General features: G+C 48.6%; 1 protein-coding gene across 3 annotated transcripts in view; it reads right to left on the bottom strand.

Moving 5' to 3' along the window:
• The window catches only part of LOC105486992 (protein tyrosine phosphatase non-receptor type 5), a 61,976-nt gene that overhangs the window by 18,916 nt on the left and 23,093 nt on the right, over positions 1–19,967 (bottom strand). For 2 of the 3 annotated variants that reach the window (XM_011750226.2, XM_071074978.1), the window contains exon 3: positions 18,688–18,764. In XM_011750226.2, coding sequence (XP_011748528.1) covers positions 18,688–18,764 — 77 coding nt within the window. Of the gene's footprint in view, positions 1–18,351; positions 18,480–18,687; positions 18,765–19,967 lie in introns of those variants that run through there. The other variant, XM_071074979.1, reaches the window with a different exon arrangement.

Raw genomic sequence — 19,967 nt, 5'->3', positions numbered from 1 at the left:
TGGTCTTGAACGCCTGACCTCAGGTGATCTGCCTGCCTAAGCCTCCCAAAGTGCTGGGATTACAGGTGTGAGCCACCGCATCTGGCCTGTATTAAGACATATGGGTGTTCTGCATTCTACACTACGATATATTTGTACTCGTTTTGATTTGAAAATAATGTGTTTTATTTCCCTCTCCTAAAGCTCTGAATCACAAATTTTGCTTCAGGAAGATCTGTGACATTTATCCTGTGGCTTTGCCCTCAGGGGTACATGCACCCCAGTCTGAGAAGCATGGAATTTGTCTGCAATAAAACATCATGCAGCCATTATAAATGACTCTGCTGATGAATATTCGATAACATGGTAAAAGAAATCTGATGGTATGGACTAAGAAAGGCAAGGTTACAAAACAGTATAATCTCACTGGCCTTAAAAATTAAGAAAGTATAAACATGTCTGTAAAAAGATAGCAAATACCTGATGTGAGATTAGAGGTTCACATGAGTTAGAGATCATACAGCATGGAACAGTGAACTCTTGGCACACAGTAAATGCTTAATAAATGTACACAGTAAATGGGAAGACTAAAGCCAGGTATTAACACCGGTTCTTTGGGGGTAGGGTGAAATTAGAGGTGATTTTATTTACATATCCTACATTTCCTCTAATAAATATGTATGTGTGTGCATACACAGACACATGCACACACGTATTTGTAGTGAGAAAAATATTTTTTTCAAAAAGATCAAAGTTCTGAGTTGATATCATGAAGCCTAGTTAGGATTCTCAGGTTTCAGGCCTTGACTCCCACCTGTCACATCTAAATGCATACGCTGGGATGTAAGAGATTGACAGAGTATGCGTGGCTCTGCGAGACCCACCCAGCAGCAGAACAGCCACTCCGGAGGCAGGTCCCCGGGATAATGTGTGATCATCACTTTTGCATATGAAAGATAGGTTAACTGCCTTGCACATTATGGAGGTGGTAGGAAAAATTGCAGGCTCACAGGGCCCTAGATGTGGATCTCAGAGAGTGGGAGGCTTACAATTTTTTTAAGACTACTGGTCACCTGGCAGCCCTGGGGACCAGATACATCCAACTGATGGCTATTTACGAGGTGCCTGGTAGATGTACATCTTTCAGAGCAGAGTTTATTTAGTATTTTTCTGGGTAGAAATCTGACTTTTTTTAAATTCAGCAAGATATGTTTCAAACACACACTATATTCTACAAGTTAATTTTTGGGGAGATGCATGGACCTCAGGTTAAGAGCCCCTGATCTCAGGGGTGGGCAGTGGGTGTCTGTGATGGAAATTGGTGTTAGTTTCAAAGATGGAGAACTGGGCTAGGAGCCTGCCACTCTGGTTTTAGTCTCTGCCGATTTGTGCATGAGTCCAACACACATTTACTGAGCACCGATATACGTCAAGCACTGGGAACACGAAGATTCAATGTCATGCAATTCAGAAAAGTATTTACTGGGTGCCTACTTTGTCAAGCACTCGGCTAGGCTCTGGGGATACAGCAGTGAAGGAAAAAGCCCCCACTTGCACGGACCGCTGTGGTCCTAGGCCTGTTTGTTTTTTTGGACTCTGTTCTGCTCCTAGAGATGATGTCAGCTCTTATCCTTTCCCTGCCCTCTCCTTCACTCACTATCTTGTTCTGGGAATAATACCACCTCACTGGGCTGGCTCTCTGCAGTTCCCAAAGTGCCTCTGCACACGCAATTGCATTTGCTTCTTTCGACAGCCCTATGAGGTAGACATGATCATCATCAGCCCTGTTTTGTCAGTGAGAGGCGGCTGCTTGTGTCAAGGGCTGGCTTTTCAATAGTTCACAGCGAGGTAGCTGCTTTGCCACGCATGAAACCCTGACTCAGAGGCAGCTCGCTGACGAGTGATTTAACATCGGGCTCCTCATGGGCTCACCTCTTGCACAGGATGATGGGATTTTCCAGGCAAGAAAAATCAAGGCTTAGAGAGGTTAAGTGTTTTGCCCAAGTAAGTGCAGACCTGAGATTCAAACCCAGGGCTCTCCAGTATCAAGTGACGTTTCCATTTTGCCATGCCGCTTCTCAGTAAAGAGTCACTGCAGCAAGGCAGGGAGGTCCTGTGTCTGGGGTGGGGGTAGGGGTGCAGGGCAGAACCTTGAACCTTGATCACCTGCATGGGGGCCACGGTGCGGATTTTGTGCCTGGTCCCCAGCTGATGGATCCTCAAAGTATACATGTGGTAAGGAGGGAAGGAAACAAGCCTGGAAGGCAAAGCTCAGTATCCCAGGCCAAAGCTGTAGGATCCTGGGTAAGGCATGCAGGCAAATGGCCTTCGGATTTCACATAGGGACAGGGAAACATTATGATCCCTCTTTTGTCACCCGGCTCCCAAATCCCACCACTGAACTCTGCAGCTACTCTGTGCCCTGGAGCTGGTGCCGCCTGAGCTCCAGAACTGTGGCTGCTCCTGTCAGTGACTCATTCTTTGAGCTCTCAGGCTGCCAGCCCACCGGAACTGGAGTGGAAGGCTGGCTCAGCCTGTTCCTGTTTACGTGAGAAAGGAAGCTCTGTCCCAGTTAGCTTTTCTTCCCTTCCCAATGTGGCCAGCAGCCACAGGGAGCCCTACCCAAAAGAACATGACACTCAGACCTGCCCGGACTTCATGAACTACCGGCTGTCAGAGCCTGGTGGGCCCTGAGGGATATCTGGTTCAGCCCATTAATTTCTCAGATGGAGAAACAGGCCCAGAGAGGGGAAGTGGCTTGCCCAAGGTCCACAGCCAGCCAAGGGCAGAGCCTGAATGTTGAAGACTTACTGTGTGCTGGGTGCTGCTCCAAGTGCTTTACATATATTAACACATTCAATCCTCACAACAATCCCAAAAGGTAGGCACTGCTCTTACCTCCATTTTACACATGAGGAAACTGAGGCACAGAGACGTTAAGTTACTTGGCCGAGGTCTGCTAATAAATGGGTAGAAACTAAGACTAGAACCCAGGCAGTCTGCTTCCAGAGCCCATGCTATTAGCCACACACGAGATGAGACTAACTCCCCATGCCTAGGACTAGGCATTCTGCCTCCCACACCACATCACTGTTAACAAGTCTCCAGCACTCCCACCCCTCAACCATCTGGGTGATGATGCTGGGCTCCATGGCCTGTCGCTGTGTCCAAAATGCCACCAGTAGACATTGACTTCTTGTTCATAGGATTGTTGCTCCTATCTCATTGTGGGGATGGAGGTGGATATAGGAGTGGTAGGGGTGACCTTGGGCAATTTCCCAACAGCTTTCCCCTATGAAGAGATGAATCTACAGGGAGGATTTGCCCTCCTTTATCCTCCTATCTTGCCAGTTTGGAGCCAGGCACATTGTCAGTCTTATGCTGTTCAATACTCACAACTGAGCTGCAGGTTCACATGACTGCCTATGTCTTGCATGGGGAGCCACTGAGGCACAGAGAGGTTAAGTGACTTGCCTGGGATCACAGAGCCAAGTGGCGACAAAACTGGGACTTGAACCCAGGTTCGTGGGTCTCCACAGTCTATGACTTTTCTTTTATTCCACAGAAAGGTCTGGAAACCCACAAGGGGAATGGGTGGAGCAAGTTTGCCTACCAGGCCTATTTTGAAGTTTTGCTTGGATAGGTCCAGAATCAAAGGAGGTACTGCTAGAGGAACTGAGAAGGGCAGAGTGGTGGAAGAGTCTAGAAGGAACAGGCCCAATCAGCCACTTCTGCCATTGCAATATCACACCCTCAGCACTCCCGTGGGCTCTGAGAGGAAGAGCCTGGTCTCGCTGGGCACTGCTGTGGTCTCTGTACTCACTGGGAGAGGCTGAAGGTGGCTCCCTATTTTCTGCTACCTTTTGCAGGTGTGTAGCAGGCAAAGTAGGTGTTAGAGTATACGGTGCTGAAGAGCAGAGTCCCTGAAACACGGCAAACACTAACCAAGCACCGGTTCTATGCCTGGCCCTTCACTAAGATTATCTCCTGCCTGCAAGATGTTCTATGTTTCAACCTCGACACTGACCAATAGGACTCCTAGTGAGAGAAGTCCTGGTGGAAAAAATTTCTAGCTTCTCCCAGCAAAGGCAAACACAAACAGATGGTGGATTTGGAGTTCTGGGAATTTGTACTGGCTCTCTGCAACCCCTCCACCCTGTTAGTCCTGCTGATCAGTGAGCAACACGACCAAGAGATCCACAGGAGGAAGTAGGAAGATAAGGGCTTGGGCCAGCAGCAAGTCCATCTCGGATGGTAAGCTGGCTGAAGGAAGGGCCCAAGTCTTGTTCATCTCCACACTCTCCAGGCAGGCAGGATGGGGGTGGGAAAAGGAATCAAATTGTGACATAAGAAGATTCTGGACTAAAACATGGGTGCTCACCACTTATCAGCTACATATGACTTAGGCCAGTTGTTTAACCTCTGTAACTTAACTCCTGCGGTGGTCTTAAAATACGTCCGTAATTCTTCACCATTTCTCCCATCAATAGGTGGCATCTATGTCCCCTCTCTGGCTGATTGCCCTGATGGAGTGAAGGTGGCAGAAGTGATGTTATAGGACTGTAAGGCTAGGTTAGAAGAGTCCATGTAGTCACCGGGCATGGTGGCTCACCCTGTAATCCCAGGACTTTGGGAGGTCGAGGCAGGCAGATCGCATGAGGTCAGGAGTTCGATGGTAAAACCCCGTCTCTACTAAAAATACAAAAATTAGTCAGGCGTGGTGGTGTGCATCTGTAGTCCCAGCTACTCAGGAGGCTGAGGCAGGAGAATCATTTGAACCTGGGAGCCAGAGAGTGTGCCACTGCACTCCAGCCTGGGCGACAAGAGTGAAACTCCGTCTTAAAAAACAAACTTGCCTCATAGGACTCAGAGGATGCCATGAATTAAAGCATGCAAAATGCTTAGCCTGCTGCCTGGCACATGGTGAATACTCAATAAATGGTAGCCAGAATCTAGAGATTATGGGGAAAGGGGAGCGTGAGGGAGAGGTAGCAGTAAGGATTTCCCTTTCATCTGCCAGGTGAGCCCCTCGGGAGTACAATGGGTGCCCCACCTGGAGGTGGGCAGGGGCTTTGAAGCTGCTGATTGGCAACTGGGGTCGGTGGATGGAGTGGGCATGGACTGGGGGTGGAGGAGCTTTGTCTCTGCCAGCTAATTAAGTCCAGAATGCTAACAAGCTTTCAAAACAAAACAACTCAAGTCCTCTTTGGATGGGATATAATAAAATGGTTCTATCTGAAATTGCAAACAGCTTTGTTGCTGCAAACAAAGGCTCAGTTCTTTGTGCCTCTTTGGCATGGAGGCCCACAAGTACGAGGGTGAAAAGGGTCAATGAAACTCTGAGGGTGTTGCTTCCCCCAGCAGCTGCCCATGCTGAGAACTAAAAGAGCTGACAGCAGAGGCCCTGGGGCGGTGAGATACCAGAGGTCTCCAGTGCCTGACACTTAAGCACAAATGCTTGGGGAGGAAGGAACAGACTTAAGAGAGCATCTTGCTCCATCCTCTCATTTCAAAGATGAGAAAACTGATGAGATCCAGAGAATAAGAGGCAAAACCAGGACTGCCATGCTCATCTTTAAGCCTCTAGAGTTCAGTTGTCTCATTAAGCTAGCACATGAAGTTCAACAGGGATTGCCTGTGGATATCTGGAAGGTCTACGGCTTGAGGCCCCATGGCAGTGGAAGGCTGGGTCCTGGCTTGGGGCTCTTTGAAGGGTCCTGTTAAATGCTCTCAGAGGTCTAGGAAAGTCCAGGTGACAGGACGTGAACTCTTCAGCCCAAGGTGCCCCCAGGACAAATCCCAAGCCTCCAGAGGCTGCCACCATCAGATGGTCTTTGCAACCTGGGAGGCTCACACCACGTTCCCAAGGTGTCAGGGGGCCTGGACTCTCTGGCTGTGTGATCTTCGGCATCTATCTCACTACCTCAGGGGGCCTTCCAAGTGTCCTGTAAATTCAAAGAGTGGGACTAGGAGTCTTTCGGGGTCCTTCTATCTCTAAAGATCCACTGTTACTTAAAAATAAATCTGAACCTCTGCTTTAGTTTAATTCAATGGCTTCCCTTTATTCTTAGGATAAAGACGAAAATATTTGCCCTTGCCATGGCTAACAAAGGACCACCATGCTCTGGCCCCTGCTTACCTCCCCAGACTCTACCCACACCTTCTCCTGGTTTTCTCTGGTCTGGCTTCTTCCAGATCCTCTGTTGGAAGCAGTATGGGAAGCAGAAAAGTCTGGAAACTGGTGGTTCTGCTCTAGGATGTAAATGTCAAGGAAATTCTCACACAGTCCCCAAGGGAGCATGTAAGCCAATGTTCTCTCTTGCGCTACCTGTGGTGGGGGCTGGGGAGTACAGACATCTGAAAGCCCCTGGCTGGGGAGCTGGTGGGCCAAGTGTTCAGGGACATGTTGGGGAGTGCTGTGCAGCCCTCAGGAGCAAAGGATCAGAGTACCATGGCACCGTGGGGTAACTTAGAAACACAGTGTTGAGTAAAAAGAATGAGATTTAACAGTACAATATGCACAATTAAAAATACAGACACAAAAAACATCACCCATTCTGCAAGGGCACATAGCAACAAAAAATACATATTAAACCCATTAACTACAGAGAGAGGGGGCACAGCAGTGGGACATAAAAGTAAATAAGTGAGTAAAACTAAAGAGAGAGCCTCTATGGCCCACTGGAGATAACAGGACCATGCACTGAGGAGTATGATGGATAATGCTCTAGAAACTCTTGAGAACCACCTTTTCCTCTCCGAGTAAATCCAAAAACCACTGAGTTGGAAGTTGAGCCAAGGTCCAATGGGGGAAACAATGAACAGAAATTGAGGGCCCTTCATCCTGTCTGCATCCTGGAACTGGGAGAGCTGGAGAGAGAGAAATCCTGGCTGTTTGGGAATCAACACCTCTGAAGGGAGAAAGACTCATGGACTGAGCTGCAGCAGAGCCAACTGTCAGGGAGACCCCTGGATCTCCTCTCCTCTGAGCTGGTTCACCAACATGACCGCTGAGTCATTTTCTTGACTTTCTACAGGGAGAGGGGAATTCTATGCCTTGGTGGCTGTCTCCAAGAATAACCAGCCCCATTAAGATCCCTGGGGTTGGGTCATCCCCAGGTTTCCACCTGCCAAGCTGAACCAATCAACCCAGAGGGTGGTGACTCAACTGAGAGGGCCCCCTCTCTCATCAGCTATCACTCTTGCTTGGCAAGGATTAGTTACTATTTTGGAGTGGCCAATCATTTTTCCTTAATGATTTTAGAAAATATGAAGACCTGCCCCTACAATAAAAGCATAAAGAAAAACCAAGCCATCCATACTCTTGCCTCATTGAGAAAGGCGTTGGTTTCCTTTTGATGTATTTTTCTCTTGTTGTGGGTGCACTTTTACCTTGTGCATCGTTTTGTACGTAGGCATATCCTGAGACTATGCCCCTTTGGATTACAAGGATTCAATCTTTCTTTCTTTCTTTTTTTTTTTTTTAAAAAAGACAGAGTCTCACTCTGTCACCCAGGCTGGAGTGCGGCTCACTGCAAGCTCTGCCTCCTGGGTTCACGCCATTCTCCTGCCTCAGCCTCCCAAGTAGCTGGGACTACAGGCGCCCGCCACCACGCCTGGCTAATTTTTTTGTATTTTTTAGTAGAGATGGGGTTTCACCATGTTAGCCAGGATGGTCTCGATCTCCTGACCTCGTGATCCGCCAGCCTCGGCCTTCCAAAGTGCTGGGATTACAGGCGTGAGCCACTGTGCCCAGCCTACAGGGAGTCAACTTTTAAGTAATATGGCAGACAGCCTCCAAGGTGGCCCTCAGTGAACCCTGCCTCCTGGTCTTCACATCCACGTGCAGTCCCTCCTACGTGGTACCAGAGTGAGTCTTCGTGACCAATAGCACACAGCAGAAGTGAAGGCATGTCACTTCCAGGATTAGGTCCTAAGAGACTGTGACTTCCATCTTGGACACAACTCTTGCTCCCTCGTGTGCCTTCTCTTGGATAACTCACTCTGTGGGGAACCAGCTGCCCTGCAGTGTGGCCGCTGAGGCAGCCTGTGGAGTGGCCTGTATGGTGAGGTACTGAGACCTCTGGCCCAGAGGCTGCAAGGAACTGGAGTCTGCCAATCACCTGTGAGTGAGCTTAGAAGTGGATTCTTCAGCCACAGTCGAGTTTTGGGATTATTGCAGCCCTGGTCAACATCTTGAGATGTTGTGAGAGATCAGGCCAGATTGACTTAGACCATGTGGCTAAGTCATTCCTGGTTTCCTAACTTAGAAACTGTGGGGGGTAAGAAATGTTTTTATTTGTTTTGAATTGCAAAGTTTTAGGGGTAATTTGTTATGTAGCAAAATATAACTAATGTAAGCGGTTTTATCCCTCCCTCAGGTAATACGGACTTTCATAGCAGGCTGCATTCCCATTGAGGAGAGACAGGCCTAAGAGGCTGGGGGTTGCCCTGCTGCTGGATACCAGGACCCACTGGGAAGCTACTCAAGACTGGCAGAGGGTGGCACCGGGCTGGGTAGAGGACTAACGCACAATTCCAAATGGTCTTGCTTGTGATTGATAAAGGTTTGTCTCAAGCTAGGTGATGTTCAACAGGGATGTGGGAAAAAAGATGGTCTTTTTTGGGCCAGACGCGGTGGCTCATGCCTGTAATCCCAGCACTTTGGGAGGCCGAAGCGGGCAGATCACAAGGTCAGGAGTTCGAGACCAGCCTGGCCAACGTGGTGAATATAAAAACTATATTTTTATATTCTCCTAAAATATAAAAACTAGCCATGCATGGTGGTGTGTGCCTGTAATCCCAGCTACTTGGGAGGCTGAGGCAGGAGAATTGCTTGAACCCAGGAGGCGGAGGTTGCAGTGAGCCAAGATCGCGCCACTGCACTCCAGCCTGGGCAACAGAGTGGGACTCTGTATCAAAAAAAGTGAAAAAAAAAAAAAAAAAGATGATCTTTTTCAATATCTAATAGTCATGTCAGGCACAACCCAAATAGGGCTGAGAGGGGGCAGGCTAGTGACTGGTCCTCAGATGAGGGATGCTCTATGCAAAGCCTTGTCTTATTTAGGAAAATGGTGTGCAATGGGAAATTCTGGGCAGGCTTCTCATCTGTATTTTAAAAGGCAACATTACCGCAGCTGACATCTGGCTTATGTCTGGTTCAGACAGCCTTGTTCCCTCTTTGCTGGTAACTCTTCCTGGCACCTTACATCCTTCACTTTTTGTGTGTGTGTGTGTGAGACAGATTCTCACTCTGTCACCCAGGCTGGAGTGCAGTGGCATGATCTCTGCTCACTGTAACCTCTGCTTCCTGGGTTCAAGCAATTCTTGTGCCTCAGCCTCCTGAGTAGCTGGGATTACAGACACAAGCCACCATGCCTAGCTAGTTTTTGTATTTTTAGTAGAGACAGGGTTTCACCATGTTGGCCAGGCTGGTCTTGAACTCCTGACCTCATGTGACCCACCCATCTCAGCCTCCCAAAATGCTGGGATTACTGAGCCACTGCACCCAGCCCATCCTTCAGGTTTTAATCACTTGGAATTAAAAATAGCACCAAGGTCCTAATAAACATCCCCACCTGTCCCATGCATCATTTTCATATGTGTGTGTGTGAAATTCCAAAGTTTAGAGATGTAAAGTGATTCAAGCAAGATCCAAGCTCAAAAGGGGCAGAGTCCAAATTCATTCACATCCAGGGCTTCTGAATCCAACAATAAGAAACCATAAAAAAATGAGCTGTGAATAAGACTTTATGGTTCACAAACCCCATTCACATCCATTGTCTCACTGAATTCTTATAACTCCCATGAAAAAAACTGCTTCTCATTTCACAGTGGAAATGCCTCATGAGACAGATGGAGCAATACAGGGGCTCGTCCAAGTCCATCAGTGAAAGGCAATGCCCAATACAAGGGCAGACACACTCAGCACTGTCCTTACAAAAATGTCCCTCATCCTGATCTCACGCTTTGAAGGGCCCTGCTCCAATCCGCCACCAGGTATGCTCCTCCTCACAGGTTAGGAGTCCAGGGAACCAAAGGGACATTCCTCCTGTAAGGCCACATATTCACACTCCGCACCCACCCCCCCCCCCCCCCCAACAAGATTCCCTGGTCAAACGGTCCTCAGCCTGATTCCTGGACCTGGTGGCCCTCTTTACTGACTGCTTTATGAGAGTACACCATGCTGTGTGTATTCCTAGAACTGGCTAAGGTGACTGTTTGCAGGAGGTGTGTTTGGAGCTCAGATGTGTGGGCTGGGGTACCCATCTACCCAAGTGCTCATGAGTGTCCTTATGGTGCTGGACAGAGCTGGGGTGGACTGGAGACTGGCTTTCCCTAGACCCCATATTTTGGTGCAGAACTCAGAATTCTCCATTTGAACCAGGCTTTTAAACTCCTTACAAATGAGTATTTGTCAGGGTGGAAGGACAACATATTTCCTTTCAAAGCTTATCAGCTTGCTTCCAAACAGTTAGCTATCCAGACATAACATATACAGCCTTACAGATGTTAGGGGTGGGACTGCACACAGTTGTGCTCTTTGAAGTGGCAGGGAGGAGAGCCAAAGAAAAGAGAAGAGCAAAAGAGCCAAAGATTTAAGCAACAAAGGGTCGGTAGCTCACATAATGCAAGGTTGGGGAAAAGAATGAGACACGAGATGAAGGCCGAGGGTAGGAAGCTTTAGGAGCGGAAGAAGTTAGTGTTAGGAGGGATGTGAAAGCTTATAAAGAGGAAGTTCAGGTGGATGAAGGATGGCCACAGACTCTCTGCACTCCTCCTATCCAGAGGTGGCATTTACTTCCCATCCCCTGGATCTAGGCTGACCCTGTGACTGGCTTTGATCAACAAAATGTAGTGAAGTGACCCTGTGTAACTTCTGGAGCTGGGCCTTCTTTTTTTTTTTTTTGCCCCTCTTAGAGTGCTCCTTCTGGATAATCACATAAGAAGTCCAACTACCACGAGACCATCATGCTGTGAGGAAGCCCAAGGTAGGAGCACTGAGGTGCCAGATGTATAATAAAAACTTTCTCGGACATTCTATCCCAGCACAGAACGAGGTGTGTACAGCTGAATGAGTGACCCCAGCTGATGCCACATGGAATGGAAGAACCACCCATCTAAACCCTGCATGACCCTCCAAAGTCATGAGCAAATAAAATGGTGGTTGTTTCAAGCCACTACGTTTTGAGATAGTCAGGCAGCAATAGACAACCAAAACAGATGCTGAGATCTGAAATGAAGAAATGAGCTTAAATGGAAGGATGAGTTTTTTTTGTTTTTTGTTTTTTGTTTTCCCCCAGATATAAAGAACTTTCTGAGAGCTGGGGTGATTTGTCCCTGAGCCAGACCAAAGAGAAAGGTAATGGCATCTGTCACTGCATATCTTAGGAGTATGATGGATGCTCATTTGTCTAAAAGGGCTTTGGCATCAACCTTTGAAGATGCAGGGGACTGGACCAGATGCATTCCTTCTTTCAGTTGCAAAGACTGTCTTTAAGTGTCATCATACATCCAGGCAACTCCCTAGAATATGAGAACTGTTTCTACCCTGGTGAAGGAAAATGGAGGATCATTCTCCCCACCAACCCTGGCCCCTTGACTATGGAAGCAGAAAGCACTCCTGGCCTGTGGCTGTGCTGGTTCAGTGAGGTCTCAGACCTGCGATGGGGAGTCAAGAAGGACCACCGGCTACACTACCCCACTCCACTGCTGTAGAACTGGCCTGGACCTGAGGCCCAAGCCCTGGGCACAGGAACACAAAGATGCAAAGGTTTTTTTTTTTTTTTTTTTTGAGACGGAGTCTGGTTCTGTCACCCAGGCTAGAGTGCAGTGGCCGGATCTCAGCTCACTGCAAGCTCCGCCTCCCGGGTTTAAGCCATTCTCCTGCCTCAGCCTCCCAAGTAGCTGGGACTACAGGCGTCCGCCACCTCGCCCGGCTAGTTTTTTGTATTTTTTAGTAGAGACGGGGTTTCACTGTGTTAGCCAGGATGGTCTCGATCTCCTGACCTCGTGATCCGCCTGTCTCGGCCTCCCAAAGTGCTGGGATTACAGGCTTGAGCCACCGCGCCCGGCCTGATGCAAAGGTTTTTTTCTGTTCACATTCCATATCCTGGAACAATCATCACTGTCACTATTAGCTACCATTTATAGAGCACTGTGTAATAAGCACTTTACGTCCATGAACTCATTTAATCCTCACAAAATCTCTGTGAAGATCTCATCATATTACTACCCTTATTTTAGAGTGAGGAATTTGGAACTCACAGCAGTTAGATAATTCACCTCAGATCATGCTGTTGGTCAACAGTAGAGCCGGGATTTGAACCCAGGTCTGTCTGCCTGGCCATAGCACCCCAAGGCCTAACTAGATGGGCTCCATCCTGGTGTCTGAGAATAGTTAGCCTCACTTTTGCTGACCAGTGGGCATCTGGGATGGTACTTCCTTTCTCAATACAATGGCACTGTTACAGAATACTGCCCAATTAGTGTTCTTAGCACATCCAAATGGTGTTTCATTTTACTTTATCCATTCTGAAGACTCAAGTAAAAAACTCATTGTACTATCAATGACAATAAATATCTCTAAATGCATTTAAAGTCTTGAATGAAAACAGAACCATCAATTCAACAAAGAAATAAAAATCAACAGAACCTCTACCACTGAGTGTTGACAGCTACCGGTGATATCTTAGTACTACTACAACCAGGTCCATCTTCTTGAAGTTTGTCCATTTGGGCTCCTGCGCCTGCTCACAGACCAGCTTGAACCAGTACTAAGCACCACTCTGGGGGGCTTTGTGAAAACGGGCTAGCTGATCAGGGATGAGGCCCATTATGAGGTAAACCCGCTCCTTAAAATGCTTGACACAGCAGGTTCCTGAAGACATGAACCAAGACCCTATTCATGTTCTAGGTCACTTCTTAGAGGAAGCCTTCCCTGACCCATCAAGATAGGGTTGCATAATGGCTGTACCCTTCCATGGCACCCTAAACTCTTTAGGAGCAGGGACCCTGTCTGTCTTGTCACTGTATCACTAGTGTCTGGCAAGCATGGAACATGGAGTAGGTGCTCAATAAATTTGAGTGGATAAAAGAATCAGGCTGCCTTTTCAACTGACCTTGTTGGCTACTGGTGCAAGACCTCACCTGTGGCATGGTAGGAAGGCTATGCACGCTATGACCTGTTCCTTGCTGCTGGTCAGAGATAGGTGCTGCAGGATTAGGGTGACAAAGCTTTCCTTGATTCAGGCCTCCAACTCCTTTACTTTAAAAACTGGCACTCGGGATGGGCAGTGGCTTCTTGCTGAGACCTAGACCTTGTCCTCGGCCTGAAGGGAGGGTCCACTGAATACCCACAATGATACAGAGCAGAGTGCCTAGGGCTGGACTGGGGACAGGTTGCAAGACATCAGGATCTAAGGTGGAGAGTAGGTCTCAGAATCACCAGCCCAAGAGGCCAGCTGTTCCTACCAAAGGTGCAATGGCCTACTCAGGCCTTCAGCATACTCATGACCATGCATAAAGCCAGCTAATCATGACACACTGAAATCTCAGGTTGGTAGGGATTGTCACGGCTCCCGCCAGCTGCCTGCAGAAAGGCTCCAGGAGTACTCTGTTTCCAAGAGCAGTGTTGTCCTTAGACCCGGGCCCTGGGCCCCGTCTCTTCTGTCCATGTCACTCCCCATAAGCAGAGAAGTCCACAGGGCTCAGGATATATACTCAGCTAGAGTCTCTTACCAGCTGGTGTCCATGTTCCCCTTTCCAGGCTATACTCTAACTACTAGGACTTCAGGATTTCCTGCCCAAATGGCTTGAAGCCTGCACGGGTCTCTTGCTCAGGTACATCCCTGTGAGGGCAGACAGTCTCCTGCTTATGCATCTTCAGGTTGGAGGGGTGGCCAAGGGGTACCTATTAGGGTGGAGTGTGGACCAAGCTTGGACATACAGACTGGCCTGCCCACATGCATGCATGCAAGCGACGGCCTTTGCAGTGCAGGACTGGGCAGGGGTGGTATACTGTGAGGGTCTTTATTGGTCGTCTGACCTTGGTCCCTGCAGGCCTGCCCACGAGTCTGCATGATGAAGATGCTGAGAGCAATGCCTGGCGATATTGCTGTATTCCATGTGCTGGCCCCCACTGGCACCCACTGTTGCTTTATCTATCTCCTTCTACCTTGTACCTCCGTGGCAACTGCTGGGAGCTAGGACTATACTGGGCTAGGCCTGTACTGGTGCTGGTTGGAGAAGGAGTGGAGGCCCCAGCATTAGCAGTACCGCCTGGTGTCTTGCAAATGTGAACACCTACACATAGAAGAAGTGAGAGTGTGAGTTTGAATGCACCAAAGTGTTTGGGTGACTATGAGCAAACGAAGTGAGCAAGAAAGGAAGAGTGAAAGAGAAAAGGAGGGTGACCACATGAAAAAGGGTGTGTGCACGAGGGAGGAGAAAAACACATGCATATGCATGTGTATGTGCATGGGGGTGCAGAAGGCAGTGGGGTAGACACTCAGTGCCCCCACAGTACCTGGGAGCTGGGCATGACTGAGAGCCTGGGAAGAGGATAGAGAATGGAGAGGGAGAAAAGGAGTCTGCCTAGTCATTTTTGAGTGTGTGTGAAGAAGGGGTACAGTTGTGGGAGAGAGAGAAAGACACCTAAGGAGGGAACGAGAGAGCAAGCACATCTCCAGGAAGCAAGCAGAGTGGAAGCCGCGGGATGGAGGGATGGAGCTGAGAGAGGTGAGTGTGCAAGAGGAAAGCATGCAGGTGTGTGAGCCTGGAGGTGTGCGTCCGCCCCTGCAGGGCTGTGTGAGACAGAGGGAGGCCACGTGTCTGGGTGACTGCGTGGGTACATGCATGTGCATCGGGGAGCATGCGGCTGTGACAAGTGAGCACAAACACGAGGGTGCGAGCACACTGTGAGGTGTCCCAGGGGCTGTGAGGCAGCATGCCTGGCCCTGGGCATTGTGGCAGGGGGTGGCAGGGGGTGGCAGGGGGTGCCAGGGGGTGTTGGTGATGCTGAGGATGTTTCCACACCAGAAAGCTCTGAGGGAACTGTATGACCTGCCCCGTGTTGGCTCAGATCTGGATGACCACGGTGGCTGGGAATGTTGGCCATGTTGCCCCTATCCGGAGGTGGGTGTGGGAACGAATGAGCCACTAGGCATGGCTGGCCCTCACTCTGCCTCACCTCTGGGCAAGACAGCCAGGAGGGGAGACAGTTCTTGAGGGCTGGATTTTTATACCATCATTATGCAATTGCCTGTAGTGCTCATGGGCTCCTTCTAAAGGCCTAACACTCCAACTCCCTTGGCCTACAAACCCCCATTTCCTTTTATGTCCAAGTTGCAGTACAGGTCAGTGTCCTTTGCAAACATTTGTGGAAGTTTACTCTACACCAGGCTGTGGTGTAGAGCAGAATTCCACAAATTCACAATATGAATTTACCCTATTCACAGTGCCGAACCATCCCCCAGTTTTTTCCCATCCCTCTCTTCATGGCTTTAATTGTCTTCACAGCACTTACCACTATTAGCCAAACTATGTGGCATGACTTACTTATTTGTTGTCTATTTTTGCCTTAATAGCAAATGTCTGTACAGCATTTGCTACATGCCAGGCACTGTGCTAAACTTTCTGTTAATTCACTGAATCCTCTAACAACTCGACACAGCAGTGAATATTGTTCTTGCTATATTGTGAATGGGAGGCCCAGAAGGATTCAGTAGCTTGTCCATGATCATCCCACTGGTAAGTGGTGGGGCCAAGCTGAGGTCTGGAGTCCCTGCTCTTGACCAGCACATAATCCCGTCCTGGGAGGGTGGGCCATTTTTTCAGTTTGGATTTCTATTTAATCTCTAATGCTTACAACAGTGTCTAGCACACGTAGGTGCTCAATCAGTAGTGACAGAATGAAGAAATGAGGGAATACATGCTGGACATGGAGGATGCAGAGATGAAACAGAGAGGCGCTTGCCTTCAGAGAGCTCATGACCCCATGGAGGCGGCAAATAATTACTGCAATCCCCTCTGAGGATGGCATCATGGGAGTCTAGAGGGTCACACAACTTGCTCGGCCTCTGCAAGCAGGACTTCCCAGAGGAAGGACACAGATGGGGACAGGCACAGTGACATTGTCTATCTCCTCCAAACTCCTATCTGGCACAAACACACCTTAACTCTTTCTGCCTCAGTCCACAGGTTGCCAGAAGACGACAGTAGTTCCATGGGGACAACAGAGGCAGAACAAGGTAGTGGTGAGGACATGGGCTACTGAGAGAGACTGCCTGGAGTGAATCCTCCCTCTACCAGCTAAGTGACCTTGAACGGACTGCCTAAGCTCCCTGGGCCTTAGTCCTCTCATCTGTAAGATGGGGGTAGCAAATGACACTGATTTCCTAGGATATTACATGACCAATACTCTTCTATTCTACACTGGTTGCTGGTTTTCGGGGAGAAATGGGAGAGAACATTGGGATTAACATATTATGCTTATTACTGCAAGCCTTTCTGCTGTGGCTTCATCCCATTTTGCAGAAGCAGCTCAGAGCCAAACTTGTCCATGAACTTTCCTTAGGGAAGGGACTATGTCTGTTTTATTTACCACTATATCTCTAGCACCTATTACAGAACCTGAGACCCAGCAGGTGCTCATAAATACTTGAGTGAATGACTGACTGGTAAAATTTATTTATTCCCCCAGGACCCTTGTGAGGATAAATATTCATACTGCTATTGTTTCTATTCACAGTTGAGGGACTGGAGCTCCAGCAAGGTTAAGTGACTCGTGCATAAACACACAGCCTGAAGCAGAACAGGCAGACTCAAACGTCAAACCCCATGCTCTTTCGTCCTCCACACCGTGCTACTCTCTGAACTCCTGCTCATCCTGTCCTATTTTCTGCAGATTTCTTCTAGCCAGTGGGGCCATCCCTGATTGTAGCGTCATCTCTGAATTCTATGACTCATATCTGAATCACAGAACCGTTTAATAGTTGAAGGGAACTTCTGATGTCATCTGGACCTCCCACCCATTGTGGAAATTTCCTCTCCACTGTCTATCTATCCAGTACTTGAATGCCTCCTGTGACAGAACACTCATTTCTCCTTCTGGAATTATCGAGTTCTATGACTGGACAGAGAGTTCTGTGTCTATGGGCCAACAAGCCTGTCTTTGATTTCAATGCCTTGGGCTTACGTCATCCTAAGATACACAGAATAGATCTGCTGCTCCTTCCACAAGACAGCCATTCAGATATTCAGGCAGTTCTCACATCTTTTCAGAGAATTCTCCTCTTCAAGACAGATGGCGTCCGTCATAGACTATCTCAACAGGCTGTCTGAAGTGTTTTGAGCAATGGCACCCCCTACTGGTTAAGGTATGAACTGCACCAAAGGGCTTCCTCAGGAGCCGGGGCACTGAGTGTGTGGTATGAATAAAATACCACTTATTTTGAAGAGTCATCGCTTTAGACTCATACCTGATTGTTTCCAGTGTCTGTCTTAAAGAGTGTCACATGAAGACTCCATTCTAAGGTTCCTTGCCAATCATGAGGTCTCTGACAAGCTACAGGTTTGGGATTTCAAAGTTAAGAGTTCAAAAGACTTTTCCTCTTCTTTTTTTTTTTTTTCTGGATGGAGTAACGCCCTGTTGCCCAGGCTGGAGTGCAGTGGCGTGATCTTGGCTCACTGCAAGCTCCGCCTCCCGGGTTCACGCCATTCTCCCACCTCAGCCTCCCAAGTAGCTGTGACTACAGGTGCCCGCCACCACGCTCAGCTAATTTTTTTGTATTTTTAGCACAGACAGGGTTTCACCGTGTTAGCCAGGATGGTCTTGATCTCCTGACCTTGTGATCCGCCCGCCTCGGCCTCCCAAAGTACTGGGATTACAGGTGTGAGCCACTGTGCCCGCCCAAAAGACGTGTCTTCTAACAAAATGTTTGGAAGGAGAGATATAAAAATACATGCTGTGTTACAGGATTATGGTGATTTTTCTTTTTTCTATTTGTATTTATTTTCTAATATTTTGACAGTTAACCTTTTGTTATACGAAGGAAAAGAACAATAAAAACTTATTTAAAAATGTGAAACTCTCCCCCCCACCTTCTTTTTCTTCCTTCTGAGGCTATTTATCATGGCGTGGGTCATGGGGCTACAACGGGGACAAGCTGCCACCCTGTGGACAAGAGTGCCTTGGTAATGTCTCCATGGTGGCTGCAATGGCCTGGCTCCCTGCAAGTGTGGTCAACTGGACTCAAGCAGCACAGTTTCACCCTCGAGCCGGGCTTCTCAACAGGGAGGTCAGGTAGTTCTCCACATCCCCCACCCCATCCTTGGCTCATGCTGCCTTCAGGTTTTGTTTCCTATCCTTACCTCTTGAAGTCAGCCCAGCACTGAATGGTCAGTGGTCATTCCCTAGGAGCCCCGGACTCCCCAGCTCTTCATCCTTCTCTTCACTTCCTAGCACACCCTCAGTGGCCTGCTCTTCCCTCCATGTGAGCCTAGAGCAGCTCCAAATGATAACAGGTCAGAAGACATCAGGGATTAGAAAAACAAGTCCCCATTTAAACGAAGAGCTATGGAGCAGCCGCATGGTTTTTCTCACTCAAGTTCACAGCTAGCTAGGCTTTACTCCAGCCCCGGCATCAGCCGGGGCATTCTCTCTCCGCTCTGAGGTCTGGGGAGGACCTGGGTGCTGGGAAGACTTACCCGGTAGCCTCTCACTGCAGCACATGTCCAGGGCTCCTCCCTCGAAGTCATCAGCAGCGTGGTTCTCTCTCTCACTCCTGCAGCAGGATGGAAAAGGTGAGATGACGCTGTTGAGCCAGAATCAAGACAAAAACCCTGAGCAAAGATAAGAAGCCTCCCTCTCCTGTATTCTGTATCCCTTTGGATAACTCCACCCCATCAAAGGGACCTGAGGAAAATATCAGCCTATTGACGGGTCAAGCTGCAGAGGCAGGAGCAGAATTTTGCATGTGTCCTCCTTGTGGAATCAGTGGCAGCAGTATCATCACAACCATCATCATCATCACCACCATCATCATCTCTACCACAGAAGGAGGATTTACTATATGCAAGCACCTTGCAAACTTTACCACATTAAATCCTCACTATGATCTCATGAATGAGGGATCATTAAACAGGCTCAGAGAGGTTAAGTAACTTGCCCAAGGTCACACAGCTCAACAGAATAGAGAGGAGTTTGAAATTATGGCTTAGGACTCCGGGCTCATGCTCTCGCTGCTGTGCCATTCTGTGTCCTAGTTCCAGTGGTTTTGAACCATGGATGGACAAGAAGAGGGCTCTGAGTAACCCACAATCCTGTGTCCAGCTCTCCAAGATGTGCAAGTCTCCTCTGCCCCAGGCAGTGAAAAGTGGCATGCAGAACTCTTCTCCAGAAATAGCTATAAAAAGTAGTTACATACATGTTTTGTACAGTCTAAATGTTTCCTTCCTGAAATCAGAGAACCCTCTTTCTAGCCTATCAGGGCACCTTATAGGACAGTATGGGGGTCTAGTTTTTCTCCTTTACCTAGTAAGCTAGAAAAAGGTTGCTGGAGATCAGCCAGACCCCATGAAGCATCTTTTTTTTTTTTTTTTTTTTTTTGAGACGGAGTCTCACGCTGTCGCCCAGGCTGGAGTGCAGTGGCGCGATCTCGGCTCACTGCAAGCTCCGCCTCCCGGGTTCACGCCATTCTCCTGCCTCAGCCTCCCGAGTAGCTGGGACTACAGGCGCCCGCCACCTCGCCCGGCTAAGTTTTTGTATTTTTAGTAGAGACGGGGTTTCACTGTGTCAGCCAGGATGGTCTCGATCTCCTGACTTCGTGATCCGCCCGTCTCGGCCTCCCAAAGTGCTGGGATTACAGGCTTGAGCCACCGCGCCCGGCCCCCATGAAGCATCTTTAGATATATCTTGAGAGCAACCACTTGGCTCACAGGGGTTCTACCCTGGGAATGGCCTGAAATGCCGCGTGGGCTCTAGTGGC

The sequence above is a fragment of the Macaca nemestrina genome, chromosome 12 (genome assembly GCF_043159975.1).
Source record: "Macaca nemestrina isolate mMacNem1 chromosome 12, mMacNem.hap1, whole genome shotgun sequence".
NCBI lineage: Eukaryota > Metazoa > Chordata > Mammalia > Primates > Cercopithecidae > Macaca > Macaca nemestrina.
Note: the sequence above shows the minus strand (reverse complement) of the source record. Positions and strands in the feature narration are given on the sequence as shown.